This window comes from Artemia sp. Qi Xiang Cuo, chromosome 6, assembly GCF_049724085.1.
Source record: "Artemia sp. Qi Xiang Cuo chromosome 6, ASM4972408v1, whole genome shotgun sequence".
Lineage (NCBI taxonomy): Eukaryota > Metazoa > Arthropoda > Branchiopoda > Anostraca > Artemiidae > Artemia > Artemia sp. Qi Xiang Cuo.
The window spans coordinates 74,219,037-74,245,828 of NC_142799.1; the positions used below are offsets into that span (position 1 = coordinate 74,219,037).

The following is a 26,792-nucleotide window of genomic DNA, read 5'->3' on the forward strand; positions in this document are numbered from 1 at the left end:
AAAAATTTGCATTGTCAATTTAATATACATATGCTGAAATTTATTCCTTAAAATCTTAATTGATTTTTCATTTCTTAAAGTTAAAAAAGTGAAAACATTTAAAAGAATTTTTTCAGCAAAGTACAAATTATATACAAATTAAATTACAAATTATAAAACTTTGATTGGATGTGTTTGGGGAAATGGTGGGCGTGAGAGGGGGGTTAGTTGCCCTTCAATCACTTTCGACTATTAAATAGAGCACTATCTCTTTCAATTTCCAATCAAATCAGCCCTTTTTTAAGTTTCTACAACACCGCTTTCTATAAAAACTTTATATGCTTCCAGGGCATAACTTACAACCCTTTCCTGAGGGCTGTCGAGGGGAGGGGGTCGTTATCCTCAAGGAAATAATTTTCATAAAAATGGCTATCACAAAATTTTGATTGTTTGTGCTTGGGGAAATGGTAAGCGTGAGAGGGTTTTAGTTGCCCTCCAATCATTTTCAACTATTAAAAAAGTACTAGCCACTTCAATTTCCAATCGAATGAGCCTTTTTTGAAGTTTCTATGGCAACACTTTCTATAAAAACCTTATGTTTCCCCAGGGCAAAACTTGAAACCCTTGCCCTGAGGGTTGTGTGTGTGTGGGGGGGGGGGGGGTTCATCGTCAAAGGCCTAATTTGCAAAACTTTCAACTACGTTGAAAAATATGGCTATCTAAAAAAGTTGATTGGACGTGTTTGAGAAAAGGGTGGGCGTGAGAGGGGGTTAATTGCCCTCCAATCACTTTTGACTATTAAAAATGGCAGTAGCCCTTTGAATTTTCAGTCGAATGAGCCCTTTTTCAAGTTGTCACGAAAAAGCTTTCAATAAAAACCTTATATGCCGCTAGGGCATAACTTATAACCTTTGCCCTGAAGACTGTTGGGGGAGTGCCTGCTCAAAGACATTATTTAAAGAACTTTCAACTGCGTTAAATAAAACGCCTATCTCAAAATTTTGATTGGATGTGTTTGGGGAAATGGTGTTCTTGGAAGGGGTGTTGTTTGCCTTCCAATTACTTTCGACTATTAGAAAAGGGCACTAGCCCTTTCAATTTCCAATTGAATGAGCCCTTTTTGAAGCTTCTGCGACAACACTATCTATAAAAACCTTATATGCCCCCAGGGCATAACTTACAACCATTGCCCTGAGTGATCTGGGGGGTTGTCATCCCTAAAGACCTAATTTCCAGAACTTTCAACTACGTTGAACAATGTGGCCCTTTGAATTTCCAATCAAATTAATCCTTTTTCAAGTTTCTACAACAAAGCTTTCAGCAAATACCTTATATGCCCCCAGAGCATAACTCACAACCTTAGCCCTGAGGACTCTGGGGGGAATGTCATCCTCAAAGACCTAATTTCCAGAACTTTCAACTACGTTGAACAAAATGGCTATCTGATAATTTTGATTGGATGTGTTTGGGGAAATAATGGGCGTGAGATGCGAGTTATTTACCCTCTAATCACTTTCGACTATTAAAAAGAACACTACCCCTTTGAATTTTCAATCGAATGAGCCCTTTTTGAATTTTCTACGACAAAGCTTTCTTTAAAAACTTTATATGCCCCAGGGTACAACTTACAACCCTTGCCCTGAGGGCTGCTGGGGGAGTTTCCTCCTCAAAAACATAATTTCTATCTGAAAATTAACTATGTTAAGTTTCTACGAAATTAACTATATTAAGTTATATATATATATATATATATATATATATATATATATATATATATATATATATATATATATATATATATATATATATATATATATATATATATATATATATATATATATATATATATATATATATATATATATTTTCCGTTGTTCTCCTTATTTTCTGTTAAAAAATTTGCTTTTATTTAATTTCTTACCGTTCTTCAAATACCACCAGGAAAGCTGCTACCTTCCTCAATGGAAATCCCTCTCCACGAAAAATTCCACCATAGGAAGTTCATCCCACGTAAAATTCCCTCTGGACAATCTCTTACTGTTGACTTACAAGGAAATTTTCATAGATTTTACAGAAAAATTAAAAATATTTTCTCGGCGTTTTTTTAAACATGCCGGCCTTTACCCCAGGGGTTGTTTAAGCTATGCCGCCCGTGAGTAAAAGATATTGACTCTTTCTACTGCAAAAAAAGCTATCTGAAATTTCTATTTGATTTCAAGGAATGTAACTATGGAACTTGGGGGCAGAGAGTGATACGGAACAGGGAATTGCCCTCCAATCCCTTTGGTCAGAGGCAACGCTATAGCGTTGCCTATAGTAAAGGCCATACGGCTCCAATGTTTTATTATTTGTTATTATTATTATTTTTTTCCCAGAGGCACTTCATATAAAAGGGGTTTTGTCGTATAAACTTCAAAGGGGGATCATTCGATTGCAAACCGAGAGGTCTAGTACCCTTTTTAAGGATCAAAAGTGATTGGAAGGCTAATATCCCCCCTTCCAAGCCCACCATTTTCCCAAACACACCCAATCAAAATTTTGAGACAACCATTTTGTTCTACATAGTTGATTTCCAGATAGAAATAATGCGTTTGAGGAGGACACTCCCCCCATAGCCTTCAGGACACGGGTTGTAAGTTATGCCCTGGAGGCATACAAGGTTTCTATAGAAAGCTTTGTCGCAGAAACTTCAAAAAGGACTCATTCGATTGGAAATTCAAAGGGCTAGTGCCGTTTTTAATAGCCAAAAGTATGTGAGGGCAACTAACCCCCCTCTCACGCCCACCTTTTCCCCAAACACATCCAATAAAAATTTCGAGATAGCCATTTTGTTCAACGTAGTTGAAAATTTTGGAAATTAGGTCTTTGAAGATGACCCCCCACAGCCCTAAAGGCAAGGGTTGTGAGGTATGCCCTTGGGTCATATAAGGTTTTTTACAGAAAGCATTGTCGTAGAAACTTAAAAAAGGGCTCATTCAATCGGAAATTTAAATGGCTAGTGCCTTTTTTAATAGTCAAAAGTGATTGGAAGGCAACTAACACCCTTTCCACCCCATCATTTCCCCAAACATATCCAATCAAAATGTTATGATAGCCATTTTGTTCAAAGTAGTTGAAAATTCTGTATAGGGCATACAAGGTTTTTATAGAAAGCTTTGTCGCAGAAACTTCAAAAAGGACTCATTCGATTGGAAATTCAAAGGGCTAGTGTCGTTTTTAATAGCCAAAAGTGATGTGAGGGCAACTAACCCCCTCTCACGCCCACTTTTTCCCCAAACACCTCCAATAAAAATTTTCAGATAGCCATTTTGTTCAACGTAGTTGAAAATTTTGGAAATTACCCCCCCCCACAGCCCTAAGGGCAAGGGTTGTAAGGTATGCCTTGGGGTCATATAAGGTTTTTTATAGAAAGCGTTGTCGTAGAAACTTCAAAAAAGGGCTCATTCAATTGGAAATTTAAATGGCTAGTGCCCTTTTTAATAGTTGAAAGTGATTGGAAGGCAACTAACACCCCTTCCACGTCCACCATTTCCCCAAACATATCCAATAAAAATTTTGAGATAGCCACTTTGTTCAACGTAGTTAAATGTCCTGGAAATTATATCTTTAAGCAGGACATTACCCCCATAGTCTTCAGGGCAAGGGTTATAAGCTATGCCCTCGGGGCATATATGGTTCTTATGGAAGGAATGCTTATATAAACTTCAGAGAGGGCTCATTTAATTGGAAATCAAATTTTCTAGTTCACCTTTTAAGCGTCAAAAGATATCGGAGGGTAACCAGCCCCTCCCCCCACGCCTTTTTTTCCTAAATATATCCGATAAAAAATTTTTGAGATAGCTATTTTGTTAAAAATATTTCTGAGATCATATAACAAAAACTCCGGTTTCGACACAGCCCCCAGGGCCTTGGGGCAGATGTTGTAAGTTATGCCCTGGGGGCATATATGGTTCTTATGGAAGTGATGCTCGTATAATCTTCAAAAAGGGCTCTTTTGATTGAAAATTGAAAGTTCTAGTTCACTTTTTAAGAGTCAAAAGAGATCGGAGGGCACCTACAACCCCCCCCCTCCACGCCCTTTTTTCCTCAAACCCATCCAAAAAGAACTTTGAGATAATCATTTTTTTAAATAGTTCAAAAACCACACAACAAATACTCCGGGGTTGACACAGCCCCCCCCCCAGGACCCGGTGTTGTAAGTTTTGCCCTGGGGAGCATTTGGTTCTTATGGAAGGGATGCTCGTAAAAACTTCAGAGAGGGCTCATTTGATTGAAAATTGAAACTTCTAGTTCAGTTCTAATTCTAGTTCAGTTCTAGTTAAGTTACACCCTGGGGGCCTATATGGTTCTTATGGAAGAGATGAGATGAAGTTTAAGTTTAAAATGGCCTTTACTTTTCTTTGAAAAACTTATTTTTCGGAAAGTTTTTAATTTAATCAATTTCTAGAAAAAGATATTATAAGAGAAAATTTTTCAATTAACAAATTTCTATGGTCAGCTGTTGCATGTGAAATTGACCGGGGGAAAATAATACAGTTGACATACTATGCTCTTTACTAGGCAATCCAGATGGGGCAGCTAAAAACATAGCCGAGACTCCTCAAAGAGTTGGGAAAAGGCTGTAAGGATATGTAAAAAAAATGGAAAAATCCTACAATGAAAATTCTGAATAGCAGGGTTGTATAGAAGCGTGTGCAACTATATTGACCTTTGACCGATTAGTCCTGTTCAAGCTACTATCGTGTATATACTCTCACCATCGTACTTACTTGTGTAAGAAAATTTCTGAGCCCTCAAAATCCAAGCTTGGTGGTAAACATCTCCCGAAGACTTCGTCTGAAAAAGACAAAAGTACCTTTGAAACGCTTTCTAAATACGAAATAAATAAGCCGAAACAGTGCTTACAAAGTATAAACCGCAGAAACACAGATCCAAAAGAGCTTTAATCCAGCTAGGTGCAAAGTCCAGATCCCAAGTAGTCTAGTTTGCAAAGTCAAGATTCCAATTAAGGTGAACAGATAGAAATTTATTTTTGGGAATTTTAACACGAGGTCAATAAGAATAAAAAAAAATCAATTTTTTCCCTTTCTTTCTTTCCCAACTGATAAAGGCTTCTCAAAGTCCAGCCAAGATGTTTAACCTCCTATTATTATTTATCCAAAAATACTTTTTTTTATAGTTCCCTGTCTTATTAAATATTTTACCCATTTTCAGATATTTTCACTTAATTTAATGATTTTGTCAATTCAAGATATTACTTCAACAAACTAAAGATATTTCTTTAAAAAATTACCAATGTTCTTCTTAAAAAAAAATTTTAAGTATTTTTTTTTTCAGAATTCCCCTTTATGGAACGGAATAAAATAAAATAGTTTTAGTAAAAGGTGTTCTTTTAAAAGCGTTATTTGTAGTTACCTAATCTAAGCGGTTTCTCTTTTGTCATTATGACACTGCAATATTCAAGGTATTACTTCAGCTAACTAAAGAGATTTCTTCAAAATTTACCAATGATCGTTTTAAAAATTTATTTAGACATCCGTTTTCTGTATTTTTACATAAAATAAAATTAAATGAAATACTTTTGGTAAAAGCTGCTCCATAAAATAAAAAAATTAAATCAAAAATTAAATGACGAAAATTATTAAAATTATAAAATAAATATCAAAAAAAATTATGAAACATTACAAAATAAAATTATAAAATTATATAATAACAAAAATAAAAATTATAACAACAATTATAAACAATAACAAAAATTAAACAACAAAAATAAAAAAAATTAAATAACAAAATTAAAATAGAAGTCACAAAAGCAGCTTTCTAAAAAACTTGTTTGTCATGTAACCTTGGTTATAATTATGGGTTTGTTTTTGGTTGTTTACGTCATAACAAGTAAAAGCAGCACTACTCACAATACATATGATTTTCAGTAAAAAACAGATCTTCTTAGATCTGCTTTTTGCTGATCTTCTAGGCTTAAGAAGCTTTAATTATGGTAATCCTGCTCTTATTTTTGGTAATTTCTGTTTGGTGTAAGTTTGACTCTGTCATTAATTTTGATCACTGTTTGTTTTAGGAATAATCTATTTAACCATAGCAGTATTAATTATCTTTATGTTTGACACCATTACTCATTTCAAATTCTCTGTGTTTTGGGATTCATCAGTTTTTTAAAGGGATTATTACTTGTTTTAGACTTGAATTATTATATGAATTTACTTGTGTTCGTTTTAGGTGTTAATATGGCTATTTACTATTTTTATTTTTTCAAGAACGTTTCTCAAGTTGATCACGAGTAAAACCAGGACTAAGGATAGCGGTAATAAGCGGTAAGGATATAGCGGTAAGGATAGCGGTAATAAAAGAGTAATTCATTCAAAGAGTTCGTGATAACGAAGTGTAAGTAAGGAGCAACTCTGCCCAATAATAACTGAACCTCTAAAAACAAAATTTTGATAACATTTAAAAAATCAAACAAATTGGCTTTTTATGCTGATTCCAAAAAAAATATGGTTTCTTAAGCTTTATATTAAGAATGAAAAGCTTATGGTTGCAATCTATATTACGTTTTGTGCATTTGTGGCCCATCCACCCAACTTGCGGGTGAACGTTTCAAGTCGTTCGAGAAAAAAAATCTTTGTTTTTTTTTCGAGAGAAGCTATATTTTTTTACTATTCTTTCTTGTAACCTGGGGTTATCTTGGAAAAAAAAATTAAAGACTGAAGTTTTGACCTGGTAGGTAAATAGTTGCTGGCCCTTTTTGGACCCCATTTTTTGAGGGAGGCATGTTTCCAAATTAATTTCTTATATAAGGTTCCTCTTGGCCAGGGAACTTGAAACTGCAGGTTTAAAACTGATCCTTTTTCAAATGTAGTCAGGGACCCAGCCAACGAAATTCTAACATCAGAGGCTTAAGCGAGCTAAGTAAGTCTGAGGAATTAATCAGGGGCAGAATTGGTTGCTAAGAACGAACATGGGCGGACGCAACGAAAATTTTTTGTGCCAAAGGAGATATCATCTAATTGGCAAAATCGATGACATCATCGGCTATAATTTCTTTTTTTTTTCGACCTAGATGAGAGGTTTGAATATAGAATGTGAAACAGAATAAGGTACAAAGAAAAAGAAAAAATAATGAGCACCATCAGATCTAGCTTCCTAACTGCACATTTTTAAAACATACCTAAGTGGTGACACCAGAAACCGTCTTTTCTGTGCTTGCATTAGAGTTATTTTCAAAGGGGGGAATAGAGCGATTGAGGCTGCACAGGAAGGTAACAACACCTTTGCAACTCCATTCCATTAGTGGCGTCAAAAAAGAAGCTACTTGGAATAAATTAAAGTGCACAGATATTGAATCCTAGCCTCGTCAGAAGTACGTCTAAAATAAAAAAAATTAGCTGCAGAAATAGAGCTTTTGATGAAAAAAGAGAAAGAAAAAGAATCTAAAGAAAATGACCACAAATTACGCCTATACTTTTTCGGGCGAATTATCGCACTTTCCGGCACAAGCACACAAAACATCACAAAATGAAGGAAGGCACTTACAGTTCTTGATGCACTTTTTTCTACACTCACAAAACAGTTGTGGATATTACGATGGAAGCGAGGAAGCACTCGAAACAATAGGAACAAAATTTTGTCTAGAAAATTTTCATCCATAACTCAAAGGTCTTGGCAGACATGGTCTTGCAATCAATAAGGCATTCGAGATTGCAAGCTGATAGTTAGAACGCTTACAATATTCAACAAAAGCCCCCTCTGTAGGAGGCAACGCTTTCAGCTCCTTCTTCCGAGGGTAAAAGTGTACTCGTAAATCACTGAGGGGAAACTAATTAGGATCTCTTCCATAAGCGCTGATTATCAGCTTTCTTGCATGATCTTGGAAGGAGAACATTCTGGCTTCGTGAAGGTTTCATCTCTCAACTTCAGTATTGCACACTGAATTTCAACGTAGAGACCGCTCTTCTTGGCGGACGCTAAGAATGTTCTTTTCCTTTGGAATAAAGGTAACTCGTTGTGTCAAACCCGGAAATGCAGTGAATGTATACCAGGTAGTTCAACATTTGCTTCTCCGTTCTCTGGAACAAAATATCAATGGGGAAAAACTAATTTGGAAACTTCACGAAAAGATAAGGCACAAAATTCTCCCCAGGAAAAATATTAAGGAGACGAGGGAATTGGTCCGCTAATATCACAACTACATCAGTATCATTAGCACAAGCAGTCACCCTTTCAAAGCTGTTTCTGAAGCAAAACGCAACGTGCTGAGCCATTCTGGTTTCGGCTTCCTCATATGTTCTACTCAGAAATTCCTCGAAACAGAGCGAATAAACATCATGCCTTAAACATAGAGCTCTCATCCTGTCTTCAAATCCTCCAGACAGCCATACACTCAAGGTGGCAACAGTGCTTAAGCTGCTTATATAGTCAAATCCATTTGCTTCCCATGTTTCATACATTGCTTTCATCAAATTTGATTTGCTCTTTGTATAGGCAACAATCTTTGTCAGTTTCCAATTTTTGAGCTCGTCGAGAAGGAGAAGACTGTCAAGTAGCGGTAACATAGCTGATGATACCCATTGTAGTCCTTCAGAGACATACTGCCTCTACTTGGATCAGAGTGACCAAACAGTGCGTCATACCAGTAACCCACGATATGAATTTAACTTGCTGTTTAAGGTATCCCTTTTGACACGGCTTTAAGCAACCGTATGGCATAGATTTCAACGGTTTCATTTTAAGCTGGTGGCTTTTGGCGAACCAGTAGCATGAAGTTGATAACAAATACTTCATTCCCATACAAGCAATGTTCCTCTTTGAAGTTCAGGTTTTCAGGCCATTCACTCAAGCCACTGGCCTCTCTCAGAAAATCTAGCACGGCAGACTTACCACCACTTCAGAGCGCCAACGTAGAATCCATGAGCTCAAAAATTGAAGGATCATACGAAACGAGTTCAAAGCTCAGAATATTTTCAAGCTGTTTCAGTCTACTGTTACTGCTGGAATCTATTCCACACAGGATTCTCTTAATTGTCATAAGCACTGAAAAATCTGCGCTTTATCCAGCGGCATTCGTTTTTTGATCCCGATTTTCTTGAAGCAACATCCATTGTACTTTAACTTTTGAAAAGTCTTTTTCACCTACTTTGGCATACTTGGCTACAGCCTCAAGTCCTCTTTCCTCAAATCCAGGTAAGAAGCTCGCAACCGATGAACTGGCCTTCTTATTGGTTATCACATTCATAAGGATTTCTTCAGTTGTAGTGTGACAGTGCAATACGGACACATCCGTTTTTGCAAGAATCATATACTTTTCAATAAATTTCAAGCTATCTTCATGATGCGAAGAATCAATTAGTCCGCTTTTCGAATGCTAGTTGGCTTGTTGTAATACCAACTAGACCAGAATTTTTTTGAATCAAGATTTATGGTCGATTCAACAGTATGATCTGGCGTCACAAGGTTAAACGAGGCTGGTCACCTTTTCACATTGAATATAATCTTCGAATAGCAACAAAGCGATGACATTGACGTTCGTACAATGAGATCGCATCGCTAGGTAGTGTTCCCGTAACATTTCAGCTAGGTGCATAAGTATAGCGCAAAGAGGCTGTCCGAACTTGGAAAGATCTAAATCACACCGGAAGACTTGGGGTGGGGAGAGGGCAGAGAACTTGCAAAAATACTTAGTATTGCTCAGAGTACAGCTATTTCACGCTAACGTCGATCAGTTGAAGAACTCTTAAGTTCCTAATGCTTGTAAGTGCAAATTAAGGCAAGGTAAATGTGAAAAGTAGAGTGGAGAGATAATACTCCCCCTCTAAACTTGAAATCTCTCATTAGTGGAATTGAAATTGCACTCACGGAGAAATATTTTGCCAGAGAAAATGCTCAAAAAAGCTCCCCATAATTAAAATATGCCCAATCTTTGTTTTATCCTATTTTTGAAGATACGGCCTTTTTGCCATTTGTGCAAGGAATTTTGAATGCATCACCAGATGGTGGTGCATCTTATTTTTCATTTCTTTTTTCTGCCCTAGATTCCACATTCCAATCTTCAGCTCGTTGAAGCCTGGTAACTATTTTCTAGCGATCTTTCCTTATCGAGAGTCCTTGACTAATAAGAAGAAAAACAAAATCTAAACATATTAAATCCCCAGATCACAAAAAAACTTAATTCAAAGTCAATAAAAAAATAATCACGCAAAAGTTCCTCATTTAAAAAAAACACTTTTCAGTCTCTTTTCAAACAAAATAGCGTGCTGAGTTTCAAAAATTGGAGGCTTAAAAAAAATTCAGTTTGTAAAATTGCGGCCCTTTTTGAGTCACAACTTTTTGGGAATCCCGTGCCTCCAAACTGAAATCGTTCTTGGATATTACAGACTGCTTGGACAGGAACTTGTTAGTTTAAATTTCAAGCTGTTTAGGAAAATTAATTTTTTTCAATCTTGTTGGAGCGAATTTGGCCTCTTTACCCAGGGAATTTCAGGTATGAGTGCAAAGCTAATAAAAAGTTCTGGCCCGAGTTATTGGGGGCCCTTGTCCTCCTAAATTGTTTTTGTGCATAAGGGCTCTCTTGGATCATTAACTTGCGGGCGTAAGTTACAAGTTGTTCGGAAAAAAGTTTTTGGTCCTTTTTGGGGGAACCTAGAATTTTTAATCTGTTTTCTTGCGCGTTGGAGTTTTCTTGGATCAAGGACTTAAGATATAAGTTTTGAATTGATCATAAAAATAGTTTTTGGTCCTATTTGGAACCAATTCTTTAAATAATCATATCCAGCTTGTTTTGTTTTTTGTATATATTAGGTCGCCCTTGGCCAGGGACTTATGGCTGCGAGTTTCAAACTGATCAGGGGAAAAAAAATTTTGCTCATTTAAGCCCTAACAGCATTCTCCTTCCAAAAGAATGTTTGGCCCTTAGCCAGGTAAGAATTCTTGAAAGTTGCTGGCAAAGTGAAAAAAAAGTTTTTAGACAAATCCTTGGGCCTCATATTTTGGGGGGTCTAGCCCCAACCAAAAAAAACTAATGGCTCTTTTTCAGAGGAACCAAATTTTCTTTTCATTTGTTTCTTGCATATTGAGGTCTCCGTGACCTATTAACAAAAGAATAAGACATTTAAAACCAATCTAAAAATGGGGGCCCTTTCCAGGGCCCGAGTTTTGGGACCAATTCCCAAAAACTAAAGCTATTTTTGAAAATTAAGATCCCCTTGGTCCAGGAACTTACGGTTTTAATTTTAAGGTGTTCCAAACAAATCACTTGACCCTTTTTTGGGTCCCGTTTTTGGGTGGAAGCAATATTTTTTTTTATTTTTACTTCTGTATTTCGGTTCCTTTAGCCCAAGGACTTACGGTATTGGTTAGTTGTTACCGGACCTCAACAATTTTACAAACAGTATAATGGATGCATCCTCTGTTACTGTGCAATTTAAAAAAGGAGAGAAGTAACATAATTATTGATCAAACGGCTGGGTAAAAGTATGGTAAAACCTTTTCCCTTTTCTTCTTCCATTAGAAAAGGCTTAGAATATAAATGAGTGCTTTGTCAATCCTGTCGAAGATAAAAATTGAAAGGGAGAAGAAAATTGGATGAAAGCTTTTTTGCGAGCTTTTTGAAGAATGAAGGATTATAATGATCCAGACTGAAGTAAGGCAATAAATAAATAGCATTATATAAATTGGAGTCTTTGCTGCCAAGAGGTATGGGAAAATGATATAAGAGGAAATTTCGGCACATTAGCATGGTTTTAAGAGGCATTAATAACTACTAACCCAACTGATAGTGAAAGGTCAGTAGGATTAAAAAAAATTTAAGTTAAAAAAAGGAAAAAAGTTGAACAAAATGAGACGCACAGGATAATGATAAAATCCTTAAAGGGTTGAAGATTTTATACAATGGTTTCCTGAAAGAGCGAGAGGGTTTTCGGGTTGAATCTTGTTCTACTCTATCCAGTAATATTGTCTGAATTTTTCGATTTTGCGAAAGGAGAACCCAATATTTCTTCAATAAGAATCGGGTGATAAAAAAAAAACAATATCAATACTATTTTAAGTTATTGGAAAAGTGTAAAAATTGCAGAATACGTTATAGGACGATATGTCTCTTGAATTAGGACAACCAGAAACCCATATACACCCACCCTCAGCTAATTGCTCGGATGCTACAAGTGTGGTAAGACGGGGATTCTCCTGCCTAGCCTTTATTGTTATCATTAGCCTACCATATATAGACACAGTCTTGAATCAGAGGTATGCAGTAAGTCAGAGGTCTTGTGTCTGTAATAAAGAGCCGTAAGCCTTCAATGTGTTTTTTTTTCTATATTAATTAAAAAACAATTTTTCCACAAGATAAGTTTTTAAAAAAAAATAAAAAGAACTCCCTAAACCAAAAATGAACAAAAACAGAATCAAATTATCTACCAAGCATACAACTACCACAAATCAGTATCAATAAATAAATGGAACCTACATAATGGAACAGAATGGAAATAAATGGAACAGAAATTAAAATAAATAACTGAGTAAAAATAAAAACGAGCAAAACTTAATATGAGTAGGGTTCAAAACCCCTATGCTTTCTAAAAGCCAGAATATAATTTGTACCTTAATGAAAAAAATTCAAATGAATTTACTGAAAAAAATGTGCATTGTCAGCTTAATATAAATATGCTGATATTATATATCAGACCTCTGATTTACTACATATCTCTGATACAAGACTGTATCTATGTATGGTAGGCTGAGGATAACAATAAAGACTTGGCAGGAGAATCCCTGTCTTACCACACTTGTAGCATCCGAGCAATTAACTGAGGATGGGTGTATATAGATCTCTGGTTGTTCTAATTCAAGAGATATATCGTCCCGTTTAACGCATTCTGCAATTTTTAGGCCTTATAAGGAATTAAGGAATAAAGGAATCCCTTAAAAGGAATTAGGCATTAAGGAATAAATATCAGTGAAATTTATTCCTTAAAATCTTAATTAATTTTTTATTTCTTAAAGTTATAAACGTGAAAACATTTAAAAGAATTGTTTTCAGCAAAGTATAAATAATATTCTGGCTTTTAGAAAACATAGGGGTTTTGAACCCTACTCATATTAAGTTTTGCTCGTTTTTATTTTATTATTCGACTCTGTTATTTATTTTAATTTCTGTTCGTTTTAGAATTGATTTATTTATTGATGCTTATTTGCGGTAGTTGTATCCTTGGTAGATTATTTGATTTTGTTTTTGTTCATTTTTGGTTTAATGGAGTTCTTTACTTTTTTTGAAAAACTTATTTTGTGGAAAAAATTTTTTTTAATTAATTTCTGTTCGTTTTATATTACCATAGTCTTTTTCAGGGAAAAAGAAAATAAAAATTTGAATCTTTCCGTTTTTCCTTCAAGAATTTATAGTTTGGCCTGCTATTTATATGCTGAAGAAACTTTTTCAGCAATTTTTAACAAAATTATCTCTTTTGGAAATCACGATACACATAGTAGTGTTTAATTTAGTCATACACATCCTCTAATTGACCTGATAAATATAAGTTAATACCATTCCCAAAAAATTATATTTATGCTCTTACACAGCCTGGATACACTTACATTCTTTTGATTTAGTCAAATTTTAAGAGAAGAAGCAGTAATAACAGAAGCCTCGAAAACTTGAACTTAATACCCTCAGTCGTTTTTGGTATATTACTGAGATATCTTATTGGCAACCCAGAATACAAACAGTGTCTTTTGATTTACTTTTAAAGCAGCATTTAGTTTTTAAGCATAATGGGTAAATTACATGACTGTGGGGGGTTGACCTACCCAATAAGCATAAAGATATAGTTGCTAGACCATTCAGCTATACTGAACAAAATGGCTGTATTAAAATTTTGATTCAAGTGTCGGGATAATTATGAGCTAAAGAGTAGGGCGAATCGCCATCCAATCACTTTTGACTCTTAAGAGGGCACTAGAACTTTTAATTTTCAATCAAATTAACTCTTTAAAATATATATGATACTACTAGCTATGATTCAACATCGCTGCCTGTTTCTTTAATGTGCCCTGACGCTCCTCCTAAACGTTCCCTAAAATTTTCAACTTAATGCCATTAGTATCGTTAGTTAGAGTAATAGCAGAAACAGCATTAAATGAATACACACAGTGTCTTCTGGTTAGCTCAAAATCGACAACCTATGAAGGAATGAAGGTAAAATTTTCAGAGAATGTTTCTGTTGTCTGGGAGACAACCTGCCATCCGTATGCAGTTTGTCAAAAGGGTATATCAGGAATATCTTAGGAACAGTTTAGTGTGTGAAATTAAAACTAACAACGCTTGTTGGAGGGGATGTTGAACTAACCAAAAGACAATATTTGCATCATAATACTAATGCTTCTACATCTAAAATACAACTGCTACTATTACTATTACTGATACCACTGCTACATCTACTAAAGCTAAGACTACTACTATTAACTGTACTCCTACTATTACTACTATATTTACTGGTGCTACTACTACAACTAATAAACCTTAGAGTATTAAGGCGAAAATTTTGGGCAACATTATAACTGTATTGAAAAATCGAAACACATGATGCCCATATAGGTTGTCAAGATGACGTATCAGCAAAGCTTCAGGACCGGTTGATGGTATTAAGTGAAAAATTTCATCGCTTGTTGAAGGAGATGTTGAAAAAAGGTGCTGTTTGGATACTGCGTCTAATTCTACTAATGCTACTACAACTATCGCTACGCGTAGTTACTGAACTTTTCAACAATGCTGAAAAAACTGATGTCTCAAAACATTGCTTGGATATTTATGTTATGGGAAATGATGGGCGGGGGGGGGGGGCGGTTCTCTCAAATCCCTTTGACTCTAAAAAAGGGCACTATAACTTCCAATTTAAAATCAAATGAGGCCCATCTGAATTTAATACAATCGCCCATTTCATTAAAACCTTATTTTCCCCCAGGGCATACTTAAAGCCCTTGCTCCAGGGCTCTGAGGGGTTCTGCCAACCCTGGAAGCATTGTTATATGTTCTGTAGACTATTTTAAACAAAATTGCGATCGCACGATTTCAATCAGAGGCATTTGGTGAAAAGAGGGGTAGTGGGCGGGGGAGGAAGGGCACTGCTACTTGGCCTCCATCAATATTGACTCTTAAAAGGGAACTAGAAGTTCCAATTTCAACCAAATGAGCCACCTCTAAAGCTTATACAACCATCCCTTCAATAAAAACCTTAAATGCCCCAGGGGCATAACTTACAACCCTCGCCCTCAGTCTCTGGTGGTTTGTATCAACCTCAAAAGCCTTGTTATATGATATTTGGACCATTTTGAATAAAAGGCCCGTATCAAAATATCTTTTGCATACATCTCAGGAAAACACGATTGTGTGTGTGTGTATGTGTGTGGAGGGAGGGGGGGGTTGCTGCGCTCTGATCACTTTGACTCTTAAAGGGCACTAGAAATTATGATTACTAATCAAATGAGTCTCCTTCAAATCATATGCGGCCACCCTTTTTATAAGAACCTTATATGCCCCAAGGGCATAACTTACAACCCTTTCCCTGAGAGCTGTAGGGGCAGGGGGTGTCTTCCTCACAGACATAATTTCGAAAACCTTCAACTACGATGAAAAAACTGCTATCTCCAAATTGTAATTGGAGGTGTTAAGGCAAATGCTGAGCGTCGAGGGAGAGGGGCTGTTTGCTCTCAAATCACTTTGACTCTTAAAAAGGGCACTATAACTTCCAAATTTAAATCAAATAAGCCCCAGCTGATGTTTATACAACAGCCCATTCCACAATAACCTTATATAACCTCATAAAATAGCTTACAACCCTGTCCCCAGGTGTTGGGGGGTTGCGTCATCCCTAGAGAAATTATTGTCTATTGTCTGGACAATTTTGAAAATAAAATCGCTATCTCACAATTTCAATCAGAAGCGTTTGGTGAAAGGTGGGGATTTAGGGGGGGATAAATACCCTCCATCACTTTTGACGCTTTAAAAGGAGGTAGAATATCCCATTGACAACTAAATGAGCCTCTTCTAAAGTTAAACAACCATCACTACCATAAAAAATTAAAATACCCCCTGGGCATAATTTACAACACATGCCCTTAATCTCTGGGGTGCGTTTCAATCCCAAAAACCTTGTTTTATGATATTTAGACTATTTTGAATAGAATGGCTGTCTCAAAATTTCTATTAGCCGCATTTCGGGAAAATACGACGTACGTTTGTGCGTGGGGAGGGATAGCTTCCCCCCAATCAGTTTGACTCTTAAAAAGAGCGTCTGATTACCAATCCAATGAGGCTCTTCCGAAGTTTATATGACAACGCTTTCTATAGAAACCTTATATGCCCCCAGCACATAACTTACAACCTTGCCCTGAGGGCTGGAGGGATTTGTTATCCTCAAAACCATAATTTCCGTTTGTTAGTGACAAGTGTTAGCATGCATGTGTGGAAAATGCAGAAACGTCAAAAGCAAGTCAAAATTCATTTGGCGAATGTTTAGCTTGAAAGTTATGTGGATGACTTGAGACGGAGTCGAGTATGGAGGGACAGAGTAGATGTGGAATGGATGAGTGAAATTGAATTTAAAATTTTTAATTTAAATGTTATAAAGTATAAATAGTTTTAAACTGTAGATTTTAAAAACAATTTGAGGAAATGAAGTTAGTATTAAGATTAAAGAATTTACATTATATTTTAATGGTTAATATATGAATTTTGAGTAGCCAAAAGGGTATTAAAAAGAATTTAGTAGTTTATTTGTGTGTTTTTAATGAAGGATTAGAATGGCGAGCCTAAAGATATTGCAAGGGCACATCATTCTACTAAGTCCGGACCTTTCAAATACCTTGAACAAAATGGCTATCTCAACATTTTGATTGGAAGTGCTTGGGGAAATGATGCTTGCGGCGGGGGTGGGGGGTTTGGTCATTTGCCCTCTGATCACATTCGAATAATAAAAAAGGCACTAGTACTCTCAATTTCCAATCGAATGAGCCCTTTTTGACGCTTCTGCGACAACACTTTCTATAAAAAGCCTTATATTGCCGAAGGGCATAACTTAAAACCCTTGTCCTGAGGGCTACGGGGGGGATATCATCCTCAAAGACATAATTTCCAGACCTTTCAATTACGTTGAACAAAGTAGCCATATCAAAATGTTGATAGGAAGTGTTTGGGAAAATGATGGGCGTGGGGAGGAGGGATTTCCCCTCCGATTACTTTCAACTATTAAAAAAGGCAATAGCCCTCTCAATTTATAATCGAATAAGCCCTTTTTGAAGTTTTTACGACAATGCTTTCTATAAAGACCTTATATACCCCCAGGGCATAACTTACAACCTTAGCCCTGAGGGCTTTGGGGGAGGGGGGTTGTCATACTCAAAGACATAATTTTTGGACCCTTCAGCTACGTTCAAAAAATGGCTATATCAAAATGTTGATCGAAAGTGTTTGGGGAAACGATGAGCGTGGGGGTGCATTTGCCCTCCGATCGCTTTTGACTATTAATAAGGGCACTAGCCCTCTCATTTCCCACTTGAATGAGCTATTTTTGAAGTTTTTAAGACAACACTTTCTATAAAAAAAAACTTATATGACCCAAGGGCATAACTTAAAACCTTTGCCATTGAGGCTTGGGGGCTTGCCAACCTCAAAGACCTAAGTTTCAGAACTTTTAAGCTGTGAGGGGGGGGGGGAGTCATCCTCAAAGACCTTATTTCTAGAACTTTCAACTACTTCGAAAATAATTATTATCTCAAAATTTTGGTTGGATGTGGTTTGGGAAATGGTGGGCGTGAGAGCGGGGTTAGTTGCCTAAAAGTCACTTTCGACTATTAAAAAGGGCACTAGCTCTTTCAATTTCCAATTGAATGAACCCTTTTTGAAGTTTCTACTATCACCTTTTCTATATAAACCGTATATGCCCCCAGGGCACAGTTTACATCCCTCGCCCTGAGGGCTCGGGGGGGGGGCTGTCATCCTCAAAGATGCAATTTTGGATTTTTCAGGTTCAGGTTCATACATTTTTATTAACAAAAAAAAACAAAAAACTTTTACAAAATTTAGAAATAAAGAAAGAATATGATTTAAAAAATTACTGGTCGGATATCATGCATGCCCATTCAACAAAACAAATAAAATTAAAAAAGGGGATAACAATAATAATAAATGAAATTAATGATAAATATATAATGGCACAAAATATAAAAAAATAAAAATGAAATATCTACAAAAAAAAAGCCTTCTCTCGAACCTTTAACACTACCAAATTCCTGAAAAGAAATGATTTTTTAATACGTGTTTTAAGTTGCTGCACACTTTCAGCTTGAAGAACAGAATCTGGGAACGAATTCCAAACTGACGGGCCCATGTGTCTGGTCACTTGACTCGCTCTCGTTGTGTTCCGTGGCTCAGATGCAAGACTATCCGCACTCCTAGTCGAATCATCGTGGTAAAATGAATTAGGCTTAAAAATATTCATAAAAAAATCCGGTGCAAGACCATTCAGACACTGAAATACAAATACTCCAATTTGATAATCCCTTATTTCGCCAACCTTTAAAATTTTAAACTTTCTAAAAAGTGATTCAGTGCTATCAATACCACAATCATATCTTCTAATCAGCCGTATAGCCTTATTCTACAGAACTCGAACTCTTCTACAATTGCAGCTAAAATTAGTCGCCCAAATTAAACCACCAAAATTTATATAACGCGCTGTTAATGAAAAACACAATAAAAGTAGAATTTTCCAGAGCAAAAAATTTTGAAAACGGTTCAGAACTCCAAGGCATTTTTTCGTATATTTCAACTACGTTGAACAAAATGCCTATCTCAAAATTTTGATTGGATATTTTTTGGAAAATGGTGGGCGGGAAGGGATGTTAGTTGCCTTCCAATTACTTTCAGCTATTAAAATGGGCACAGGCCCTTCCAATTTCCAGTCAAATGAGCCCTTTTCAAAGTTTCTACTACAACTGCTTCGATACGAAGTGCCCTGCTCTTAAAGAAAAAAAAATAATAAATAAATAATACATTGTGCCACCATAGTTCTTTTCTTAGGCAGCGCTATTTCGCTGCCTATTATCCATTTCATATGGATGGATTGTTCATGGAAACCACAGTTCATATAATTATATAAACTGTGATGGAAACTGCTGAGGGGACTTATTCAACTGAAATTTGAAAGTTTGTGCTCTTTTCAACAATTAGTTTGAAAAAGCTTGCTCTACAGAAGAAGTTTTTCAAAGAAAGTAAAGAGCTATATTGAACTAAAGATGAGCAAAAATGCAGTCAAATAATTTGTCAAGCGTATAATTACATAAACCACCATCATCAATTAAATGAAACCCAAAATAGACAGAGATTAATATAAATAACTAATGAAAACTAAACTGTCAATTAAAACCGAACATAAATTAATTTTCAAAAACTTTTCCGAAAATGAAGTTTTTCAAAGAAAAGTAAAGAGCTCCATAAAGCAAGAGGAGAGCAGAAATAAAGTCAATAAATTTTTTAAGCGTAAAAATACCATAAATTACCTTCAATAAATAAATGAAACCAAAGCAAACAGAAATAATAATACATAACCGAAAACGCAAAATGAACAGAAACTAAGAGGAGTAGGGCTGACATCCTCTCGTTTTGAGATTAACTGGATTATTTGTTTTAATTTCTGTTCGTTTTGTGTTTCACATATTAATTGATGGTGATGTATGGTATTCTCTCCCTTCAAAAATTATTTGCCTTCATTTTTGCTTTTCTTTGGTTTAATATAGCTCTTTACTTTTCTTTGAAATAACTTCTTTTCAGAAACATTTTTTAAATTAACACCCTGAAATAGCTTAAATAACTATAATTCAAATGATCATTCACATTATACGGACTCGCAAGTAAATTTTCTATTCGGTAATTCCCTTTCTACTTCTAATAATTTAAATGAAATTCGTAAAAACCTACGTATGAAATGTTATGAGTTATTTTGCCAAGCTGTTAAGCCCTGGATCTTTCAGTTTTTTACTGATCATACTGATCTTTAAGTTACAAAAAATACCCCTAATTATGAACTGACACAAAATGTTACTAGTCACGTTAAACTAAAATCATTTTTATGTATAATTAAGATTGTTCCAATTGTGATTGTGGTGACGAGAAGACTTTATATCTTTTTGAGCGTAAATTTTTTGAAAATGAAAGAACTGAAATGCAATTTAAAATACAAGGGTTTTCTTACTCTAATAATTTTAATATTAATGTTATCTGGTTCATCAAAGAGGCTGGGTATGCCTTTTTGGAATACTTGAACCGAACAAAGAGACTAGATATTATATAATTTTTTTCCCCTTCATTTAATTACTATTAAGTGCTAATAATTGTTGTCAACTTATTGTTTTTCCTTTTTCCTTGTTTCTTTGTGGTGTTTAGTATTTTGCTTGTGATTTTCAGTTTTTAATACTTTATGCTATATTTTGTAGATTAGATAGTGAAATACTCTCTACGGGTTTCATCAAACAGTTCGTGGTAACGAACTGTAAGTAAGGAGCGACCCGGCTCAATGGTACCGAAACTCTAGAAAACGGGTTTTTGATACCAATAGATACATCAAAAGAATCAGATTTAAATGCTGAATTCATATATGTAACTCTCATCAACTTTAGTCCTACCCATCAAAAGTTACGCGCCTGAGAAAATTTGGCTGATTTTCGAAAATAGAGGGAAAGACCCCCTAAAAGTTATAGAATCTTCATGAAACTCACACCATCATATTCAGCGTATCAGAGAACCATGCTGTACAGGTTTCAAGCTCCTATCTACATAAATGTGGAATTGTGTATTTTTTGCCAGAAGAAAGATCACGGATGCGTGTTTATTCGTTTTTTCTTTGTTTTTTTTTTGTTTTTGTTTTTTTTTCCCAGGGGTGATCGTATCGACCCAGTGGTCCTAGAATATCATGGGAGGACTCATTTGAACGGAAATTAAAAGTTCTAGTTCCCTTTTTAAGTTACCCAAAAAAATGGAGGGCAACTAGGCCCCCTCCCACGCTCATTTTTTCCCCAAAGTCACATGATCAATATTTTGAGATAGCCATTTTGTTTAACATGGTTGAAAATACGATAAGTATGTCCTTTAGGATGACTTAATCCCCCGAAATCCCCGGGAGGAGGGCTGAAAGTTATGAACTTTACCCAATGTTAACATATAGTATTCGTTATTAGGAAATATAGAGACGTTTTCAGGGGGGATTTTTTCTTGTAGTATGGGGGTGGGGGGGTCGGGGGTTATTTGGGAAGATCTTTCCATGAAGGAAGTACTCCGTATATGAAAGGGGCTGTCCCCTCCTCAACGCCTGGCTCTTTACGCTAAAGTTTGACTTTCTCACAACTCTTATTTTTTTTTTAACAATAAAAAACTTTAGCGTAAAGAGCGAGGCGTTGAGGAGGGGACAGCCCCTTTCATATACGGAATAATTTCTGTCCGTTTTAAGTTTTAACGTCGTTCCTTACTTTCAGTTAAAAAAAACTGGTTTTTTTATTTAATCACTGAATAAAATCATTCATTCACCATGAAATACCGGCTTGAATTTTTAGATTTAACTGGATATTACTGCTGCTTAAAAGAAAGATAGAAAAAATATCTCAAGATAAAAACGTCATTTTCACCAGGTTTTATCACCAATAAAAAAGGCTATACTTGTCCCCCAATACCTCCTCTGCTTAGCTGCCATTTTGATCCTTAATTTAAAAATAAAATATAAACAAACATGAGAAAAAAAATAAAAGTAAAATATTCAATTAATAAATAAATAAGAAATAAATAAAAAATAAATAAATACCGTATATGGAAAAATAAATGTAAAAGTCTCACCATCAAAACACTGTTCTCCTATGCTATCATTACAAAGATTATCCGTAAACTGACAACCTGAAAATAGTAAAAGGTAAATAAGAAAAGCAACTTAATGCAGCAAAAAGAGGCCAGACAAAAAATTGAGTATTAAGAAAAAGTAATACCTTCATCTAAGAATTTCAATCCTTACGAAAAATCAAAAGAATTAAACCAAAAATAAATGGTAAATATATACCAAATCATATTATTGAGTTACGACTAAAGTGAATATACCACTCGATGCCTTTTTTTATGCTCTTTTCAAATATAACAATCATTTTTGTTGGAAATGAATTTTAGCCCCCAGCCCTATACATACCAATTCAGGGTATATATTTGCACATTAGGGGGGGGGTGGAGATAATTTTATTTCTGATGTAAATGAGAGGTAAGTTTAAACTTTCCCCCTACCCCCTTAATGTGCAAAAATATACCCTGCATTGGTATATATGGGAGAGGGCTAAAATTCATTTCCGACAAAAATTGTTATTATATTCATAAAGAGCATAAAAAAAGGCATCGAATGGTATATTCACTTTAGTCGCAACTCAATAATATGATTTGGTAAATATTTACAAAATAAATTTGTTCCAAATCAAAGTAAAGAGTAATATTAAACTCAAAACGAACAAAATTTATCCTGCACACGGTGATGGCTGGCACCCATCCAATTCTATCTTTCTCTCTACTATCTTTACATTAGAGCAATACTTGTGTATGTATTTATGTATATATTTATTTTTTCTCGAAAACTGCTCCATATTTTTTTAGGAAAATTGGCATCATGGTATATTCTGGCCTAAGAAAAAAGATTTAGATGGGTCAGAAGTTTGAGAAAATTCGTTAAGAGCCTTAATTTTGAAAGAAAAACTATTTATGTGAGTGACGTCATTTTTATATACATCAGTAATGCAATGACGTTATCACACTTGTCACACTTATGAGGAAAAATTTTAAAGTTTATATTAAATTGCTTAAATCGCAAAAATATTTGCATTTATTTTGAAAAGGCATTACAAAAACTCTAAATCTTTAAAAAAAAATTAAACCAAAAGTTTGAATCTTAGTAGAAATCGTTGTTAGAAATCGGACCTGCTGTAATAATCAAATATCTTTGAATAGACTGTCTTATGACAAGACATTAATTTGCGTAAAGAGCAAAAAACTAGCAATTGCAAAAATATTTGTATATATTTTAACAAGGAACTAGAACAATTCAAAACCTTAAAAAAGAAAACCGAAAGTTTGAAGCTCAGTAGAAATCGCTGTTAAGAAAACATTATTACCGAATTTTTTTTATAAGTATAAGCAAGGTCTTTTTAAAGAAGCTGAAAAATTTTTAAAGTTCAGTTCAGAATCGCTAAGGTTATTATGTAAATTGTAAAAATATTTACAGTACGGTACTTGAGCAATAATTTTAATGTTGTAATTCAAACTAGAAAATACCTGAAAATGTTAAAATTTGTTTGTCTTTTTCGTTAGATAAAATCAACTCAGTCCATGATTAAGCTTACAGGTTTGAACGCAACCAGCAATGTAGACTGTAGCGTCTTCTTTATCCAAACATGACGCACATTTGATACCGCTTACTGACCCCCGCAATATGCGTCAGAACCTTAGTTTAGTTGCTAGTCGTCGGACAAAAAAACAGGTTTTTCCATAGGCTTCTCGTGATGTGTACTTTGGAATCGGGCGTGCGCGAAGAGGGAGTATGAATCTGGTGTGGTTTTAAATCTCTGTCACTTATTTTTAATGCAGAGTATAGCCTTTGTCGATACTGTATATTCTGTCCTATTGTGGTAACCAGTTATATAATGTCAGTAGAAAGGCCCAAAAATCAAAATTTGCAATTATTAAAAATGATCATTCTCGATTTTGACAAGGGATAACAACAATTAAAAATCTTAAAAAAGAAATCCAAAAGTTCCAGCATTAGTACATATGTTTGTTAGAAATCGGACGTGTGTCAATAATCAAATATCTTTGAAAAGACTGCAGAATGAAAAGACATTAGATTGCTTAAAGAGCAAATAAATGGTACTTGCAAAAATATTTGTTTATATTTTAAGAAGGGATTACAACAATTCAATAGCCTTAAAAAAGTAAACCTTTTTGAACGCAACCAGTTATATAATGATAGTAGGAAGGCCACAAAAAAAAAATTGAAATTATTACAAATGATGATTCTCTATTTTGACAAAGGATTACAACAAATCAAAAACCTTAAAAAAGAAAACCAAAAGTTTGAAGCTTAGTACATATCGCTGTTAGAAATCGGACTAGCTTTAATAATTAAATATGGTTGAACAGACTGCAGTATAACAAGACATTAAATTGCGTAAAAAGCAAAAAGCTGGTAATTGAAAAACATTTGTATATATTTTAACAAGTGTTTACAACAATTCAAAAACTTTAAAAAAGAAAAACCAAAAGTTTGAAGCTTAGTACATATCGTTGTTAGAAATCGGACTAGCTTTAATAATTAAATATCGTTGAACAGACTGCAGTACGAAAAGACATTAAACTGCGTAAAAAGCAAAAACATGGTAATTGAAAAATATTTGTATATATTTTAACAAGGGTTTCCAACAATTCAAAAACCTTAAAAAAGAAAAATCGAAATTTTGAAGCTTAGTACATATCGGTGTTAGAAATCGGACTAGCTTTAATAATTTAATATCGTTGAACAGACTGCAGTATGAAAATACATTAAATTAAGTAAAAAGCAAAAAACTGGTAATTGAAATTTATTTGTATATATTTTAGCAAGGGTTTACAACAATTCAAAAACCTTAAAAATAAAAAACCAAAAGTTTGAAGCTTAGTACATATCGTTGTTAGAAATCGGACTAGTTTCAATAGTTAAATATCTTTGAACAGACTGCAGTATGAAAAAACATTAAATTGCGTAAAAAGTAAAAAACTGGTAATTGAAAAATATTTATATATATTTTAACAAGTGTTTACAACAATGCAAAAACCTTAACAAAGAAAAACCAAAAGTTTGAAGCTTAGTACATATCGTTGTTAGAAGTCGGACTAGCTTTAATAATTAAATATTGTTGAACAGACTGCAGCATGAAAAGACATTAAATTCCGTAAAGAGTGAAAACTGGTAATTGCATAAGTAATTTTATATATTTTAACAAGGGATTACAGCAATTCAAAAACCTTCAAAAAGAAAACAAAAAGTTTGAAGCTTAGTAGATATCGTTTTTAGAAATCGGATTTGCTTTAATAATCAAATATCTTTGAAAAGACCTCAGTATGAAAAGACAGCAAATTGTCTCAAATGCTCTCCGGTTTGAAGACAAGCGACAGTGAGGATTCATATATAGAAGCCTGCTGCGGTCCGAGTGTCGGGGCCCGGTACATATATATATATATATATATATATATATATATATATATATATATATATATATATATATATATATATATATATATATATATATATATATATATATATATATATATATATATATATATATATATAATACTTTCTTTGAACGAATTTTTATAAGAAATGGCTCCATATTTTCTTTTAAAATTAGCAGCCTAGGCTTTTCTAGCCTGAAAAAATGATCTAGATAGGTTACGTGTCTGAGAAAAACCGTTTAGAGCGTTAATTTTGGAAGAAAAAAACACATGAGTAAAGTCGTATTTATGAGCACTTTTCAAGAGCATAAATTACATCACTTCCCGCCAGGAGTGGTCGTATCGTTTTAGTATCTATTACGCATGCAAAATTAAAAAAGATGACGAATCATTCTGAACAGCGAAAAAAAAGGCATGGAATAAGAAATAGAAAAAATCAAATTAAATTGCAAAGGAAAACGTTTCAAAACGAAATCTGCTCGTTAAGGACAAAGCAAAATTACAGTGATATGAAGGGACGTGTTGGTTTAATGTGTATAAATCTCAGAAGGGTAAACAGGACGAAGGATTTTGTTTCACGCCAGTATTACTTAATTCAACAGAAATTTCAGATTTTTCATCCTAAAATGAAGAAGCATCATTTAGCGTCTGTAAATATACACAAGAAGCAGAAAATGAATTTCACGCCAGAATTTCTTCACCACCCAGGAAAAGAATTAAGTTAATTTGGCGTCATTGGAGGATAAATAGGAAAGAGGAATTGAATTCATTCCAGAAAGAAAATAATGTGACTGACGTCGAATTTATACACACTCAGAGAGCAATAATTACATAATTTTTCCCCATGGGTGATCGCAATTTTTTTTTGTATGTATGACACATGCAAATACACAAAAGATGACAAATGACTACGAACAGCTAAAGAGAAAGCTAAACAAAAACAACAAAAATCACATTGAATTGCAAACGATTATATTGCACAACGAAATCTACGGTTAGAAGACAAAGCAAAATTATAATGAAATGAGGGTTAGTTTACCGTTTATGAGTATGTGAAGGATAAAAAGGAAGGAGGAATTAATTCTTAGTATCTATGATACGTGTAAAAATTACACAAGATGACACCGAACAGCTAAAAAAAGGGATGGCACAAGAAACAACAAAAATCACATTGAATTGAAAACAAAAATGTAATTTAAAACTAAAGAAAACACGATAATTATGTTATTGCGAAATTTATAAATTTCAGAAATTACAATGGAATAAGGAGCGTGTTATTTTAGCGTCTGAAAAGATAAACAGAATGGGGAAATGAATTGACGTCGGATGGTATCTATAACGTTATGGAAAACATCACATGATTTTAAATGAATCCAAACAGTGAAAGCAAAAGACAACGAAAAATGTCTAAAGTGATAATGCACGAAAATTAAGTGCAACAAGATCTGCGGCTAGAAAACATGCGACAGCAAACATCCCAACGAATCCTAAATGAAAATAATGGACAAAGTATTCTGCGTTTGGATGAAGCAAC

The 26,792-nt window shown here is 34.5% G+C and overlaps 1 protein-coding gene across 1 annotated transcript in view; it reads right to left on the reverse strand.

Moving 5' to 3' along the window:
- The window catches only part of IA-2 (tyrosine phosphatase IA-2), a 285,485-nt gene that overhangs the window by 221,017 nt on the left and 37,676 nt on the right, over window positions 1-26,792 (reverse strand). The window contains exons 2-3 of the mRNA XM_089091152.1: window positions 21,860-21,916; window positions 4,749-4,815 (exon numbers count right to left, since the gene is read on the reverse strand). Of these exons, the coding sequence (XP_088947278.1) occupies window positions 4,749-4,815; window positions 21,860-21,916 (124 nt within the window). The remainder of the gene's footprint in view (window positions 1-4,748; window positions 4,816-21,859; window positions 21,917-26,792) is intronic.